This window comes from Silurus meridionalis, chromosome 14, assembly GCF_014805685.1.
Source record: "Silurus meridionalis isolate SWU-2019-XX chromosome 14, ASM1480568v1, whole genome shotgun sequence".
Classification (NCBI taxonomy): Eukaryota; Metazoa; Chordata; class Actinopteri; order Siluriformes; family Siluridae; genus Silurus; species Silurus meridionalis.
Window position 1 is genome coordinate 12,091,622 of NC_060897.1, and position 17,621 is coordinate 12,109,242.

The window sequence follows — 17,621 nt, forward strand, 5'->3', positions numbered from 1 at the left end:
TGAGAAGCGAGCTGCTAATAAAGTACAGGACTAGCTGGTCGAATATGAAGATCATCTTTAATAATATTAATATAATATAATAATATAATTATCACTATATATATATATATATATATATATATATATATATATATATATATATATATATATATATATATATATGTGTGTGTGTGTGTGTGTGTGTGTGTGTGTGTGTGTGTGTGTGTGTGTGTATTTAAAGGTGCCTGTTGCTGAATGTACATATAAAAATTTGTGATAAAGTCTTGTCAAGTTGGGTGGCATGGCAAATTAGGTAACATTGCTGGTTCACAAGTCCATGGTGCATGATGCAATAGATCTCCTTGATGTGTGGTGTTAATAACAACAAAAAGGCAAAGACAAGCCAGGCTTCTATTCTTTTTTTGTGTGCCTCTATTTTGACACAATAGAATTGTAACTTTTCTGAAAGACAGTGACTTCTGAAATTGTAAACAGGGTAGAAAGAAAATGTAACTGAATATCACAGCCGCTGAGTTGAGACTGCTAAATTATTATTATTAGCCAGCGTTCGTACTTAATTACTAATGGTGGCGACTTTTTTCTACCCTGTCATTTAAATACAACAGGATAACATGGAAAAAAACTGGTCAAAACTGGAGACTTATAAGTGCATAATGGACAAGGCAGGTTTATAAACCATAATAGCAGGTATAATAAATATAATTTAAATAATAAACATTTAAAGTGTTTATCAGCAACTATTTTATTTACAGCATTATTGTATACTTTGAATACTTGTTTTATACCTTGAAAACTCTCTTTTTAGACACACACACACACACACACACACACACACACACACACACACACACACACAGAATTTTAACTCTTGTCTGTATATCAATAACTCCCCTATAATTTTTCTGGTAACATCAACTCAATGTGGAGTTTTGGCAAAAGGAAAATGCCCTTTATTAGACTCCTAAGCAGGCAAGATGAATTTAAACATCCATTTATACACAAAAATTTATGAATCATACAGCTTTTATAATGCATCGTTTATCTTTTAAGTCAAGAAATGCTTTCTACAACTTTGGCCAAACTATGGAGTTCATTCATATATTGGTTAACATTCTCTTTCATCCACTTCTCTACAGTGTCTGGGAAGTAGATAGCAATCATCTCCATCTTGAAATTCTTCATAAAGTGATCCCACTCTTTCACCAATCTAACAAGAGGAGACAGAAGAGAAATGACCAGGGTAAATATTCTAAATAAAACTCTCGCATTATTTGAACACTGGACTTGAAATCAACACTGTAATTCAAAGCTTATTATGAACAAATCAACATTGACTATACCCATGCTTTTCTTGCAGTAAATAAAATTGCATTGCAATACTATCTATTCTACAAATCTTATGGTTCAATCTATGTTAATTGCTGTTTAGCTTCTTTTCTGTTTTCCACTAAAATACAAGTATTTTTCACTAAAATAGAAATATCCATAATTCTATAATGATTCCATTTATGTAAAGAACTGAATATGGAATGTGGAATAAATGGAATGGAACAAAAAAAGCAACACTGTCTGTCTCTCTCTCTCTCTCTCTCTCTCTCTCTCTCTGACCTAATTCTATCACACGTCTATCACATACACTCATCTAAGACTCAAAGGCTTTAAACTAGACAATAAGTCTCAGATTTTGCAGCTTTTAATTCTGGACTCATATTGGACAAATCAGACAAATGATATGAATTATCAGCAGAGAGTATTTGTACAAAATGTATCCATATAATCATGTTGCTCTTTAGGAGGCAGTAGTTCAGTGGTTAAGGCATTGGGCTTTGGATCAGAAGATCACAGGTTCAAATCCCACCACCACCAAGCTGCCACTGCTGGGCCCTTGAGCAAAGCCCTAAAACCCTTCCCTGCTCAGTTGTAAGTCGCTCTGGATAAGGGCGTCTGCCAAATGCCGCAAATGTAAATGTAATGTAAATGTACTCACTTAAAAGTACAGAGCCAAAATATTCAGCTAGTATTAAAGACTGTGAAGTTATAAAAACCTACCTGGTGAGTTCTTTCTTAAAATATTTAATATTCAATGGATAGGAGTTGTTTTTTCTCTGTTCTGGACTGAATGGTCCTTTTAGATGACTGCACACAAAATTATACATTTTTTAGAAACACACAATGATGGAATAATGGAAGGTTTTATTTTGTACAAACAGCATAAAAAACATTGGGTTATAATGCATATAACCATAATTACTAATTTACTAAAAGATTTTGAGTTGTATAATGAAACAAGATTTAAAGTGTTAATGTGTTAAAGTGTTACTTACTAGTCTTTGGTAATTTTTATGATGGAATTCTCAAGTTCACTGTGGATTTTATGCACCATGTAATAAATTTCAGAGCCTGCAAATGTCCCTGTATTTAAACTGGAGGACATGAAAAGTCATATCACAGGCAGATGCAATTAGCATTATGTCTTGTTTATGATATAATTTCTACCACATGTTCATATACAGTCAGAAAAGAGAACAATGTCATACCACATATTATTTTTAAGGGTAACATTGCAACCCAAAAGTCTCTGTAGCTGGATTTCAGCTGTATGATTAATTGAACCTGAAACATATATAGTATGGGAAAAGTATTGTTTACAGGTAATATTCCATTCTTTCACTTAATGACTTACTTTGCTTCTTAGCACTCACCATATTTTAGAGCTGCTAGACAGATTGCCAGAGAAGGAATGGCCACAGGAAACAGTTCACATAGCACTGTCTGATGCTCGTATCTAAAACATTTCCAAAGAATGGGTTTAGTCACTTGTATCTGTTAAGCAGTCAACCTTAAACTATAAATATTGGCCAGAACCTATTGTTAAGTTAAGCAATCAAACAAGTATACAAACCTTTGCCAGCCTGTTAAAACAATCCCACCGAATTGTATAATGGAGTGCTTAGATATGGACGCTATGACTTTAAGCCAGGCGAGGTGATTCTCCAAGTGGTAATTAATTGGTGTCCATCTTTGGCTAATGCCTGATGTGCCTTTAAATGCACTTGCAAACCAAACAGTATGAAATCCTGCCTGTTGGTAGTTATGTAGCAGGTTTACTTAAAAAAAAAAAAAAAAAGGTTTCTTGTCATTGAACTTAGCTTTTTATTTATTTATTTATTTTAAGAAAAAACTACGATTTTTATACATTTAAATGTACTTGTATTTAGCGCTTACCCATTTGGTACACATCAATGTTTGAGTCATATTTCCATATCATAGGGGATGCGATGCTTGAAAGATCAAATTCTTGGGGAAAAAAATATATTTTACTAATTAAAAAATAAGAGATGACTTAATAAATAAGAATGTTATATGTTAATAAAGATACATAAAAAAGAGGAAATAGCAGTAAATTGTTCATGTATATCCATCATGTTTTAATTCTTTTTTTTGTTCCAACTGCCGTTAAACCGAAAATACAATTACCACACATTAAATCCAAAAAAGAGTATTCACACATTCTGTTTGCAGATTCCTCTAAATTGATTTATTTAATTAACTGTGTTTTATGTTGTAACCTTCTCATACCTTCGATTAAGTTGAGACTGATATTCCTGAGCATATCTTCCCAAAATATAGGCTTTATTCCAGGTTTCAGTTCAACCAGGAATTGACACACCTTTGTCATGTAGCTGATGAGGAGTAGCCTTGTGCCTTGACTATTTTGCTTCAACCAGTTGTTTGAGTCCTTACTCTCACCATGGTCCAAAATCTGAACGTTTTATGCCAATAATGTTTAATCTTACATTCATCATTTATTTAATATTCAGATTTTACAAAAGTTACTAAAATAGGTCCAACCTCATGTGCTCCAATATGAAACCATCGTGTCTGTGGGTGCCTCTTCAGGACCTGAGTTAGCATTTCCTTAATCAGTTTCAAGCTACCACGAGCCAGAATGTTCAGGCTGTTTTGAAAGCTGCCCACGTCTCTAAGGTCAAAGAACTGTTCATGTTTCAGCACAAACTGCACAGGAAAAGAAGCAGAATTATTTTTGTAATTTTACTTTCTTTTGATCAATTGGAGTTAAAACATTTGCTATGACTGTATTGGTTGTTTTTTGGTAAAAGAAAATCTCAGGAGACCTAAAATAACAAATAATGGAAATTCTGACTAATCACATCTACACCTGTAATTATTTTTGCAGGTTCCAGACCATGATGTTTTTATGTAAACCATTAGGTAATTTAAGTTTTAGCACTGAATGTATTCTATAAATGTATACATGTGAGCAAGCAATCTGTTTAACTTAGGGCCAGATCTAGACATTTGGAGGCCATAGGTCCTCCTTTAATCTACTGTTTACAATAAATAAAAAGCACCTAAAACAAATATAATTTCTAACTTTTCATTTATACAAAACTAGTACTAGTACTTTTATAATATAATATTTACTTAAATGTGCCATTGCCACCTAGCTGTGACTTTTATTTACAAACTTTTACTTTTTTCATTAGTATTTTGGAAGTATGAGTTTAAGTACCAGTGGTCAACTGTGCAAAGTAATAGAGAGTGTGTTAGAGAAGTGAAGAAAAGTGTGCAGGCAGGGTGGAGTGGGTGGAGAAGAGTGGCAGGAGTGATTAGTGATAGAAGAGTATCTGCAAGAGTGAAAGAGAAAGTTTATAGGACTGTGGTGAGACCTGTGATGTTGTATGGTTTAGAGACAGTGGCACGGAGTAAAAGACAGGAGGTGGAGCTGGAGGTAGCAGAGCTGAAGAAGTTAAGGTTTTCATTGGGAGTGATGAGGATGGACAGGATTAGAAATGAGTTTATTAGAGGGACAGCGCATGTAGGTCGTTTTGAAGGTGAGGGAGGTGAGATTAAGATGGTTTGGACATGTACAGAGGAGGGACATGGGGTATATCGGTGGGAGAATGCTGAAGATGGAACCACCAGGAAGAAAGAAAAGAGGAAGGCCAAGGAGGAGGTTTATGGATGTGGTGAAGGAAAACATGCCGGTAGTTAGTTTGAAAGAGACAGATGTAGAGGACAGGGGGTTATGGAGACGGATGATCCACTGTGGCGACCCCTAATGGGAGAGAAATGAAAGAAATGAAGAAGAAGAAGAAGAAGAAGAAGAAGAAGAAGAAGAAGAAGAAGAAGAAGTAAAAGTTAGTATTTTGAAAGTTAGGTATTGATGCAATTTCATTGTCCAGTCACCATAAATACATGAATTTAAAGTCTTAAGTCTTAAAACCTTTTCAGCAATTGCCTGCTCTGCCTATAGCTAGCGCTGGTCCTGGTTTAACTATGCTAAACAAATATGACATTTCTTTGACACTTGTCCTTACAAAAATCAAAAAGTGTTGACTCATTCCTGTGATTTTTTTGTTGATCCTAATACACATTTTTCAATAAATACATTTGTAAAATGTTTGCATTGGTAAAAGCTATCATAGCTGCATCTTAATTTACCTCTAGATTTCCAAACACCTGCACCAGGGGTATCAGCTCGAGATTGTACAGGCCAGCCAGCCACTTAATTTCATTAAGTTCTTCCACACTGTTTCAGATAATTAAAATCAGAATAACGTTTTTCATAAAATGAAATTCACTTAGAAAGTATCAGACCAAACACAAATGAGATAATTATAATAAAAAGCAGTATATAAATAAACAGATAATATTACAATAAGACTCTACAGTAGTTTGAATGCCTGTGTTCATCGTGAAAAGAAAATTGTAATGTTAAAATGGCAAATGAAAAAGCATCAGTGTCATCTATAGAGGGGTGAATTTTGTGTTTAAACCCCTCCTCAAATATTTTCCAGTGTCAAATGCTTATTTCTGAAAGCTAAACACAGCATACACAGCACATCTGATTATATGAGTATATAAATAATATTACAGTGCAACTTCTGTGCAAAATGTTATTCAATGTCAAATAATATTTTAATGTAGTAATTAAAATAAAGAGATACAAAAAAGTATACAAAGAAAAATAATTAAACATTAAAAACTGGTCAATGTTTCACTAAACACAGTGATTTGAATTTAGTATATTTTTTCTTCATCTTATACTAACAATTATATCTTGACCATGCTACTGAGCTGAATGATACTTTCCTAATTATCATACAGTATGAGCTAATAAAAATTATATTTAGTATCTTAGATAGTGGAGAAAAGCATGCTCACTTGTAGGCAAAAGGTGACCTGAGAACTTCTAGGTCCCCTTCATAGGGAAACATATCATCATACTCCAACAAAATTCCATTAGCACCAAGATTGGAGATCAGTGGAAAAATCTGCAAAAGGCCCACAAAACCAGACAATGCAACTAAAGTCATAGTAAGTACAAAAAATTTTTTTCAACAAATGTTTCACAAATGCTCCCTCACCTGCTGAAAATAACTAACTTTTGGTGCAGCGCCCTTAAGATCTAGGTGTACTACACGGAGAGGTTCTGTGAGTCTTTCCACAGGGGCATTTAATATACTTTTTACTTTGAGTTTCGAATTAACGTCCAAGTTGTTGAGTCCAGATAAATGCCATATACGACCTGAGATCATGGTATGCGTCATTTTGCTTGCGCTCTGGCTGTAAACAAAATAGCAAATGTGCTTAAAAGTGCAAATGTTCATGTTTGTACAAGTGCAGTTTGAGAAACAATGCCTAGAATTTAAACAGAGTTCAAACAAGTTAAAAAAAATCAACTGCCAAGAAATAGTTTCTGTAATATTTTAAGCTTTGTATAACACTAGTAAACTAGTAAAGGATGAATATATGCTATTATGTTTAGCTTAATCATAACTTCATATAATATACTTACCTGTTGAAAAAAAGCTTTGCTGCAGCAAACACAACCAAGCAGATGGCCAGCAGCATTAAAATCCTCTTATTCGACATAGTTAATATACTGTTTGTACAAAAAATACATTCCACACACACAGGCAGTAGTGAGTTGAATTGCCCCTCCACTCAACACACAATGACTGTAGAACAAAAGCTCTTTGTTTTATGCATACAGTAACTGATAAATAATTATGACTTTATATATAATTTACAATTACTTCACATCATCATGAATAAATTATAGCATAAGAGAAATACAAGCTGAATATATATACTGTCCTAAGTGTCCCTTAGTTTTTACATAAACAGATTCAATGTGTTTCAGTAGGCTTGCATACTGAAATATCAGTCTGTATGACGCTTAATCTAAAAACATAACTTGGCAAGGTCAAATAGTGAACTTGTATGACCGCACACACATACCCACACACACCCACACACACACTTTTGTACCTTTGTTATTAAAGGTCCGGCAGCATTTAAACAGAATCCAAAGACACCCTAACCCAAATGTCTTTTATATTTAATTGTAATTTTAACACTTCATTGTCTTCTCAAATGTCACTCTGAAATAAATGCTACCGTCTGAATCTAATTTCAGGCATGCAATATAATTACATGAATGGTTTGAATTATTATAGATAATAAAGCTATTGTAAACCCTTTGAATGTTACTTAGTTTACTTTTCTAATGCACCGTGTCTGCACTGAACTCCATTACTGTTAGAGAACCACCAACCACGCCCCCCTAGTGCACTCAGCACACTTGCTCAGCCGCTCCTTCCTATTAATCACCCACACCTGTCTCCAATCTACAATCCCCTTTAAAAGTGCTCCGTTCCCACTCTCTCATCGTCTGATCTACAGTTTACACTACAGATCATCTCTGTACTACCTATGCTCTGTATCCACCTGTCTGCTAAATTCATTCTCATTCCTCGGAGACGAACCGGCCCTGCAACATACCGTCTCTTCCACCCCAGAACCCGAACCCATGCAAGTCAGATCCAATGGTTAACGAGACGAGAGTGTCACCTTGCGGGCGGGGCTTGCCTGTATTGTGGCGAGCTAGGACACTTCATTCCCCAGTCAAACTGCGGACTGGCCCCGTCCAGGAACTACCAAGGAGCAACAGCGCTTTCTGGGTTTTGCTAACTTCTACTGAAGTGGATGCCTCCTCCCCCAGCCCAGTCAGGGAACCCTCCATGGCTCCGACCCTGCGCCTTCTTCTCGAGGAAGCTCTCCCCCGCAGAACAGAATTACGACGGGAACCGGGAACGTCTGGCCATCAAGCTATTGCTCGAGGAATGGCGTCACTGACTGGAAGAGCCGGCAGACCCATTTACATAATCAAGGACCACAAAAACCTCCAATACCTGCGGGAAGCTAAGCATCTAAACCCCCAGCCAGATGGGCCCTATTTCTCACACACTTCCACTTCACCATCACATATCGTCTCGGCTCCAAGAATGGCAAAGCAGAAGCCCTGTCCTGGATTCATGGCCCCGAACCCATCGTTCCGCCCAATTTAATCCTCAGCCCCATCATCTGGGATTTGGAGGAGGAGATCTGGACCGTGACGCAGGGAGAGCCAACCCCTACGGGATGCCCGGAAGGAAGACATCCGTTCCCGGGCCTTGTCCTTTGACATGTTCACCGACAGCTGATTAATAGCTGTTACAATAATTATTTTCCGCCCATGAAATTCTGGCAGTGTCAGAATATTTCAGACTTTTTCCAGCAGTGTGTCTTCTCCTATGATGATTGAGAACCAATAGGAGCACCAAACCTTAGTTAGTGCCATAATATATTTCCACGTCTGAAAAGGCACGAACAATGCTCTATACAATGCATATACAGGTTTTACATATGCTTCAATTCATTTGTCAGGAAAGGCAAACAGATCATTTCAGCAAGACAATGCTAAACCGCATACTGCATCTGTTACAAAAGCATAGCTTTGCAGTAGAAGAGTATGAGTGCTGAACTGGTCTGCCTGCCAAAAATTTCATCATTTGAAGAAAAAAAAAACATACAAATCATGAAAAGTGCAAATCATCAAAAATGACACAGTATTGACAACATTTTTTGCTTAAAACTCCAGCAACTGGTCTCCTCAGTTTCAGGACATATACAGACTGTTGTTAAAAGAAGAGGGATGCTACATAGTGGTAAACATGGCCCTGTCCCAACTTTTTTCAAACGTTTTGCAGCCATTAAATTCTAAATAATTATATTTTTACTTAAAATGATTTCATTAATTTAAACATTTAGTGTATTTTCTATCTTCTATTGCGAATATAATATAGTTATGTAGGATTTGCAAAGCATTGCATTCTGTTTTTTATTTACTTTTTACACAGTGCCCCAACTTTTTTGGAACTATTTTGGTATTTCTTCTTTCTTTATGATGACTATAAAAATTGTGTGATAATATAAACAAATGTCATTTGCTTCATTTGCAAACATTACTTGATGTGCAATGCTAGTATCTGTCCTAATATACAAATAAAACACACAAAAATATATATATATAAAAAAGATTTAATTAAGCATGTGTGCAATGTACCTAGTAGTAACATGCCAGTGTTAACTTACCTTTTGAATGTCATTGAAAGCCTTTTCCATCGAATCGTATAACAAATAATGATTTTACTTGTTTTGTGTCTTTCTGATCCACATGAAAAAAGTCAGAGTAATATCTATTGGTTTTAGGGACATCCTTAAGCCCGAGCTATTCCTGTATCATGAGTGATTATACCAGAAACTTTTCTTTAAAAAACGTTGAACTTTGTTCAGTACTCACCACATTTCACCTGAGCAAAAGTCATCTAGGTGTGTTGGTGTGTAGGTGTGTATGTGTGCGTGTCTGTGCGCACGCACAAAAAAGAAAGTAAAAAAAAAAAACCAAACAGGCCAAGCGAGTTAAAATGGCAGAACATCTTTTTGCAGTTAACTAGCTATATATTCTTTTATACACCTTTGCTGTTAATTTTATTAAATTATATTTTAACTAAAAGTATCATCATATTAAGTGTTATATAATATTTTGGAATGTGCAACTTTACGATAATCACAGGTGGGCATTCTCCACAGATATACTGTATAAAAAAATAAAAGTAAACAGACAACAATATAAACAACAGCACCTGTACATGTATGCAAATACATGATAATATTAAACAAAACTGCAGTCAGCACTGCTGGAATGTATGCCTGTGCTGAGCAGCACTATCAGTTAGAGTTGAAAATCAGTTTATCAGTCAGAGTCAAGTGTACAACATAAGAGACAAGGTGATAAAGTGCAGCAAAGTAAAAAGTAAAGTGGGTAAAGTGAGTTGTACTTGTGGTGGTGCTTTCTTGTCAAGGTCACGTTCTTCTTTACAGCATGGCTTGTTTTCAATTCCACACATATAAGCAGTAACACAATAACTAATAATGATCACAACAAGAGCAATTAAATACTAAATATCATTACATTAATAAGTCATTATAATATAGCATTGTATTTTTTTAGCACTGTTACAAACTTTGCAATAAATAACAAAGTGAGCAATACATTAGCTCCTGTAAATTATACTGAACATCAGATTATTTTTTATTAAATTAAACAGTATATAATTAATTGCAATGTGTTTACCTCCTCAATGCACATTTTGTAAACTGTGTATGTAGGTTTAATAATAATAATAATAATAATAATAATAATAATAATAATAATAATAGTTTTACCCTCTTTCTCACTGTGATCTATTAATTTAACCTGATCCTTCTTCTAGCCTAATATTCTATCTATCTATCTATCTATCTATCTATCTATCTATCTATCTATCTATCTATCTATCTATCTATCTATCTATTATTATTATTATTATTATTATTATTATTATTATTATTAAATGTTTCCCTTCGCGGACCGGATTTTCCGGTCACGTGAATCACCGCATCTCCTTTATCCTGACTGAGGGGGAGGAGTCTGGAGAGCTGTCACTGAACTTCTCGTGTTTGTTAGCAGTTTGTTATTATTGTATGGAGGTCAGTCCCAATGGCGTCCCACTTTAGCGGAGTTTTACAACTAACTGACTTGGATGATTTTATTACACCGTCACAGGTAAATATACAACAGTGATTAAATTTCATTAGACTCTGACCGTGCCTTTGTATTCAGCTAACGAGTTAGCTAAGCTACAAGTAGCCTAGCACTGCAGTGAGCTGTTCATATAATAGCTCACAGGTCTGGTGTCTGTTTTGGTGAAGTGGACAGATCAGGGAGAAAACATGTTGGAAGAGAGAAAAGCAGACACAGAAAGACAGCTCCAGCTTCTAAAACACACACACACACACACACACACACACACGCACACACGTAAAACTGTAGATCTGAACTCTATAGTAGTGCTATAGTAGCTTAAACAAACAAAATGACTGCTGTTTTATAGTCTTGCTGTATATCATGTGTTTATTGTACTTCCATTTAGAATAAAATTTAAAATAGCCTTTATTTGTCACATTTATTTTTACATTACAGCACAGTGCAATTCTTTTCTTTGCATATCCCAGCTTGTTCGAAAGCTGTGGTCAGAACACAGGGTCAGCCATGATACAGTGCCCCTGGAGCACAGAGGGTTAAAAGCCTTGCTCAAGAGCCCAAGAGTGGCATCTTGGTGACCTAGCATTTACAAGGAATAAAGTTGTTAGTCTTTGGATTACTGTGTATGATGATGTGTTTACTGTTACCACTTTCTTAAAGATTATTTGCCCTTCAAATGATTTCCTCAGGAATGTGTGAAGCCAGTCAAAGTGGACAAGAAGCAGGGGCGATCCGTGGCCAAAATACAAATTGAAGACGATGGCACTTACTTTCAGGTTAATGAGGTCTGGGAAGTTTCTTTTATACTTGGATTTCCCTCTATTTTCTTGACAGTTCCCACTCAATGGTTAACTCCTCTATCACAAACCTCTGACATCATGATGCCAGCCTCATGTAGCTTCATAGGGCATATGCTATATACACTGTTCTTCATGCAGTAACTCATAAAAGCCTGCAATTTTCTTGTCACTCTGATTGACAGAGAAGAGAGTAATCCTTGCCTAAAGCCTTGTGAGCACAGCAGTTTTACTCTCTTGGTTCCCAGGTGCAGATTAACCGATTAGATCAACAGATTATTTTCCTCCTCAGGACCAGAGGGAGTACAATTTCTTGATCTCTATCAGCATTTAACATGTCTACAACTTACCACACTGTATACCTGGCAGCATTGTGTTTGGAACTGGAAAAGAGCTGCATTACGTTGCACACTCAGTGTTCAGCATGTTGTGAAGCATATGGCATACAGTTAATGCAATGACTTTTTGATTATAGAGTCGATATTTCTGTGTATGCTTTGGCCCAATATGAAATAGGTTTTGATTTAGACCTGTGTTTTTTTCTTTCTAGGATGGCCATATGCAAAAGCTGGAGAAAGCCAAGATCACTCTGAATGACTGTCTGGCCTGCAGCGGATGCATCACATCAGCCGAGAGCATCCTAATCACACAGCAGAGTCACGAGGAACTGTATCGAGTACTACGCCTCAATAAGGTATGGATGTAAAATGTCTGAGAATATCGAGCACTTCATATGAATAGGTTACAGATTTATAATGTATATGAGAATATCGAGCACTCTGCCTCAATAAGTTATGGATTTATAATGTTTTTTAACATTATTAAATGTTAAATTTAATAATGTTGAATTTCTCCTTAATATAGTCTAAGAATGAATAAATGTGCATTACTTTCAAGTTACAAATATGCATTTGTGGGGGATTTCCAGATAGATCATCTATTGATGGGCTGTTTGAAGTTCCAAAAGTTCACAATTTTTTTTATGCAGGTGATTACTTGCACATTTGCAATCTCAGTCACAATTCTAAAATAATAAGTGTTTGTAATACTACCATTTGATGCCAAGAATAAAGATCAATACTAAGAATTTAAAAAATACTACCATTTCATCTGATTCAGGTGGTTCCGTCTGTAAATAATATAACATAATTACTTCAAAACACTATGGATTTTGTTTCCCGAATGACAATTACGATGAGCACCTTTCCTTACTTTGCACAATATTAACATTATCCGAGAGGACCACCTTGAAACTGTTCTGGAGTTGATTGTTTGGAAATGCTTTTTTTTATGCTGTATGAGATATGTGGAGATCATTTTCCATGTGCCTAAACAGTTACCTGTCAACCATTGCTGTGTTTAGTGATGCTGGAATTCTGTATTATCACAAATACGCTTGTTGTTCTGCTGTTTTCAAAGTTTAGGAAAAGCAAGTGATTTGTGTTTTACTATGCAGCAAAGTAGCAGCAGTGAGCAGAAGCTGGTTGTAGTCTCGGTTTCACCGCAGTCCAGAGCTTCCCTAGCTGCACGATACTCTCTCAGCAGCAGCGAGGTGGCCAGGAGACTTACAAGGTTCTTCAAAAATTTGGGTGAGTGATTTATTATTATTTTTTAATTATATAATGATATGCTTCTTAGCAGCATCACCTTTTCCATGGATTAGTATCTTCTAATAAAGTTTGTTGTATTTGCTGTATTTTAGGTGTACATTATGTGTTTGACACTGGCTTTAGTCGCACCTTCAGTCTGCTAGAGAGCCAGAGAGAGTTCCTCAAGAGGTTTTCACGGAAAGAGGAGGACAAGAAAGCTTTGCCAATGCTGGCATCTGCCTGCCCTGGTAACAAACAGACTTTCTTTATTGCTAAAAGTAGGTTAAGACCACAGATTTGAATTATGTCCGAGATCATTTTGTCAGATGAGGGAAACTGATACATAGATTCTGGTAGTTTTTAATCACCTAATAGTCGCCTAGAGTCCATATGATTTAATAATGTGAAAGTGGAAAACAGTTGAAGATTTAAAATGATTTTCTAATCCAGTGAGTGTATTTTGCTATTTAATGCTGATGTTGCAGTGTTGAGTGATGAAAATCAATGCACAAATGTGTGTGCACACAATACACAGTAGATGGTCTGTGGGCTAGAAAGCCTGCTACCCTAGCTAGTCATTAAGGCAATTATATTGTATAGACTGAAACTCTGTAAGAGTGCAGACCCAGGTTTAAATCCGTTATTAGATAACGCAACAACTGTGTGATGGAATTCAATTATAATCATAGAGGGCAGGTGGTAGCTTAGTGGTTAATGGCACTGGGTTGCCACTCCTGGGCACCTAAGCAAAAGGATTTAACCCCATAGCTGCTCAGTTGTATAAATGAGATCATTTAGTTAGTTGCTCAAGTTAGTTGCTCTATGTAAGGGCATCTGTCAAATAAATTTTACATTGAAACGTAATTTTATTTAGCATCTTTCCCTTGGGAATAGGTTGGATCTGCTATGCTGAGAAAACTCATGGAGACTTCATCCTGCCTTATATCAGCACAACTCGTTCTCCACAACAGATGATGGGTTCACTGGTCAAGAGATTCTTTGCTAGTCAGCAAGTAACACAAATATTATTTATTTCTCTCAAATATAGGGAAAATTCTTTTGGATTCAGAAGTGTTCTGCATTCTTTGATTTTTCCTAAATCTTAAAACATAACAGATTATTTTGATTCTATTGTTGCACAGGGTGTTGAGCCACAAAAAATTTACCATGTGACCGTGATGCCTTGTTATGACAAAAAACTGGAAGCTTCCCGACCTGATTTCTACCTTAGTGAGGCGGAGACCAGAGAAGTGGACTGTGTTATTACATCAGGTGAGGAACACTGTAATAGATGAGATGCTGGTGCTCTTTGTAAACTCTGTAGATATGATATTTTGTGAATCTGATTCATTTCCAGGAGAAGTTCTTAAGATGTTGGAAGAGGAGGGGGTGTCTCTGAGTGATATAGAGCCAGCACCTTTAGACACTATGTAAGATTACATCTGTATAAGTAAAACCATAGGAAAGTAAAAAAAAATGATAGTGCTGCAACAAGCCCTTAACACTAGTTAAGACACCTTTAATGGACACTTTTTTTGTGTGTCTTTTATGTGTAATTACTGTAATTCCTGTGTGGTTGTAACTATAGGTTCAGTAATGTGTGTGGTGAGGAGTTGTTGTGTCATGCTGGAAGTAGTTCCGGAGGATATCTTCATCATGTCTACACTTATGCTGCCAAACAGCTGTTTGGAGTGGAAGTGGAGGAACTCACATACAAGACTCTAAAGTAAGTGCTCATAAACCAAATCAAACAGCAGCCTCAAATAAACAAGTATATATTTGTATATATATATGTCATGTTTTACTTCTTAAAGTACTTTTTATTATATATTTTTGTACTCATTTATATTTAATTTAACAGGAACAAAGACTTCCAAGAAGTCATTCTAGAGAAGGATGGTGAGGTTCTTTTGCGCTTTGCTGCTACTTATGGCTTCAGGAATATTCAGAACCTCATGCAGAAGTTGAAAAGGGGAAAGTCACCATACCATTTTGTAGAAGTCATGGCATGTCCATCAGGTGAGTGTAATATGACTAATTTTGGAAACTGACACATCACTGATGTTTTAACTCTTCTAAGCCCTCAGCTAAAAAAAATAAATATATACAGTGGAACCTTGATACTCGCGACCTTAATAGTTCGCGACTTGTCATTTGGAACCGGACTAAGAGAAATTCGCAAAAAATCTGATAGTTCCAGAGAAGCCGCAAGTGGCTCGAAAGTTCGGAGTAACATTTCAAAACAGAGTTTGTACTAATAAATTAAATAAAAATGTTTGAAAAACTATTTTTGATTGTATTATTCATTTAAAGTAGAAAAATTAAACATTTAACAAGTAATTCACAATTTTTGTTGAGTTTACAGTTACAGTACATGTACAATTCCACTTGAAAAAGGACCCATCGAAAGGAGAGTCAAAAACCCGAGATTTATTGTCAGTCGATTCAAATATTTAGTCGCGATTAATCGCACGATTGTCACGAGTTAACTCGTAATTAACCGCACATTTCCTTTCCTAAATGTACCTTAAATTAATACTTTTTAAGGTTTTAATACTCTAATCAACATGGACAACATGAAAATTAGACGTGTTTCAAAGTTCATAGATGTTTTTCCAAAGAGCTTGTTCATGTCTCTTAGACACATGAAAAAAGAACATAGAAATACCAGGTTCCCGTTACTCCTCTTTATTTGCGCTGAGCAATTTACTTACACAAGCCTGTTTACATTTTTAGATGACAGGGCGGTTCGTAAATATACTCTTGTAAATGTTTTAAATGATGGTGTTTTAAATGACACAAATAATCAGAACACCAAACGGAACTATCGCTGTGTTTCCACACGGATGCTTTTAATTGCCGGATGTGTGCAGCATGGCGGATTTTGGTGTTGAGTTGAGACTTGGCGCATCAGTAAAACAAATGTTTATTGATTTTTAAAAAAATGTAATCAATGGAGTGAGCTATAAAATGATGTCGTGAATATTTGTGTTGCTCTTTTATATTTTTGTTTATTTATTTCAATAAAAACCGCCAAACAGAAATGCACGCTGCATTAATCGCTTAATAATAAAATTAGTGCCGTTAAAATGAATTTGCGTTGTTAATTTTGACATCCCTACATACAATTGCCTTTCGTTAGGACTCTTGCAAATGATCTAAAGATACACAATTGAGTGTAACTGAATCAACTTCTCAATAGAGAAAACTGCATTGATTTTAATCATTGACTCTGGGTTACAAAAGCACAAACACACGTTTGTGCCACAGTGCTATTTTACGTATAGACAGCATGTTTTGTACGTGTGCACAGGATGCCTGAATGGAGGAGGCCAGCTGAAGCCTGTAGCAGATCAGTCCAACAAGGATTTACTGCAGCAGGTGGAGGCAGCATACCGAGCAGAGCAGCCTTCTATACCTGAGGAGGATCAGCGCATCGCTGAGCTTTACCACACATGGCTAAAAAGTACAGGAGAAGAGACAGCACGAGAGCCACTTCACACACAGTACCACGCAGTGGAGAAAAGCACCAACGGACTCGCCATCAAGTGGTGAACATCCGATAGCCTCTTGTTTGAAATCACATGAACTCTATTAAGCAGGAAAACGGTGCATGTAATTTATGGCAGAACAATTAGACTAATGAGCACCAACTGAAGAACCTTCTTGTATAATTAAGTACAATCGTTGTTTTTTGTGTGGTGAACTTTAGGACACATTTACCTAAAAAAAAAAAAGTCATAACCACTTTTCAGCTTACACATTCATTCCTTCCTGCGGCTTTGCACTTACTGCAGTGCTCCAGTTTTTCATACCAATTTATTATTTCACAAAGGTTTCCATAATAATGGAGTTTTTGTTTGTCTTTAAATGACAGTAAAAGAAGCTACAGCCTTGTGACATGCCAAACCAACAGGGCATTGGATCATTTACATTAATCAGAATGATGAAACGTTTCTTTCTCTAGTCTGAAGAAATTTTCCCCACACTGGATATTATAGCGAGCAGTAAGAAGAGTTCTCTATTCCTCTGGGTAAAGAATTTCCACGAGGACAGAGCTCATCATTCTCTACACTTTCTCAGGGTCCATTTGCCATGACTGAATTTGAAACACCTGCTTTTGAAATGCTTTGAAATATTCCATTTACATATGAAAATTATTTGTCTAGAACATTCAAATGAAATGGTTTTAAATCAACAAACGTATATATGAGGTTTTCTCACTATATTTATTTAGGAAATAATTACTGATTGGATTTCTCAATAAAAATGTTCTTTGTTATATATTTAGTTGTAGCT

At 35.9% G+C, this 17,621-nt stretch overlaps 2 protein-coding genes across 4 annotated transcripts; one reads left to right on the top strand and one right to left on the bottom strand.

Annotated features, from left to right (window-relative positions):
* Nucleotides 1-927: 927 nt before the first annotated feature.
* On the bottom strand, nt 928-9,686 carry zgc:113333 (beta-N-acetylhexosaminidase). Of its 3 annotated transcripts, XM_046866969.1 has the most exons (15): nt 9,653-9,669; nt 9,445-9,517; nt 6,824-6,910; nt 6,393-6,591; nt 6,190-6,299; nt 5,467-5,554; nt 3,853-4,017; nt 3,580-3,763; nt 3,226-3,297; nt 2,903-3,107; nt 2,703-2,785; nt 2,538-2,613; nt 2,325-2,423; nt 2,050-2,136; nt 928-1,207 (listed from the first exon to the last, which is right to left on the bottom strand). In XM_046866969.1, exons 2-15 carry the CDS (start codon nt 9,456-9,458, stop codon nt 1,051-1,053), a joined length of 1,626 nt encoding a protein of 541 aa, XP_046722925.1. In that variant the 5' UTR covers nt 9,459-9,517; nt 9,653-9,669; the 3' UTR covers nt 928-1,050. The 3 variants fall into 3 exon arrangements, with proteins under 3 accessions (XP_046722925.1, XP_046722926.1, XP_046722927.1); XM_046866970.1 differs by lacking the exon at nt 9,445-9,517 and having other exon boundaries at nt 9,653-9,686; XM_046866971.1 differs by lacking the exon at nt 6,824-6,910.
* Nucleotides 9,687-10,799: 1,113 nt separating this feature from the next.
* On the top strand, nt 10,800-17,606 carry narfl (nuclear prelamin A recognition factor-like). Its single transcript, XM_046866472.1, has 11 exons — nt 10,800-10,957; nt 11,626-11,721; nt 12,284-12,427; nt 13,190-13,322; nt 13,436-13,570; nt 14,217-14,335; nt 14,465-14,594; nt 14,680-14,752; nt 14,911-15,048; nt 15,184-15,341; nt 16,636-17,606. Exons 1-11 carry the CDS (start codon nt 10,892-10,894, stop codon nt 16,875-16,877), a joined length of 1,434 nt encoding a protein of 477 aa, XP_046722428.1. The 5' UTR covers nt 10,800-10,891; the 3' UTR covers nt 16,878-17,606.
* Nucleotides 17,607-17,621: the final 15 nt, after the last annotated feature.

Excerpts from the sequence above, each read along its gene's own strand:
- narfl (XM_046866472.1), top strand. The coding sequence starts at position 10,892 with ATGGCGTCCCACTTTAGCGGAGTTTTACAACTAACTGACTTGGATGAT. Across the intron at positions 11,722-12,283 it reads CTTACTTTCAGGTTAATGAG|GATGGCCATATGCAAAAGCT; the intron begins GTCTGGGAAGTT and ends TTTTCTTTCTAG. Across the intron at positions 13,323-13,435 it reads AAGGTTCTTCAAAAATTTGG|GTGTACATTATGTGTTTGAC; the intron begins GTGAGTGATTTA and ends GCTGTATTTTAG.
- zgc:113333 (XM_046866969.1), bottom strand. Across the intron at positions 4,018-5,466 it reads AGGTGTTTGGAAATCTAGAG|TTTGTGCTGAAACATGAACA; the intron begins GTAAATTAAGAT and ends TTTCCTGTGCAG. Across the intron at positions 2,137-2,324 it reads ATAAAAATTACCAAAGACTA|TCATCTAAAAGGACCATTCA; the intron begins GTAAGTAACACT and ends TTTTGTGTGCAG.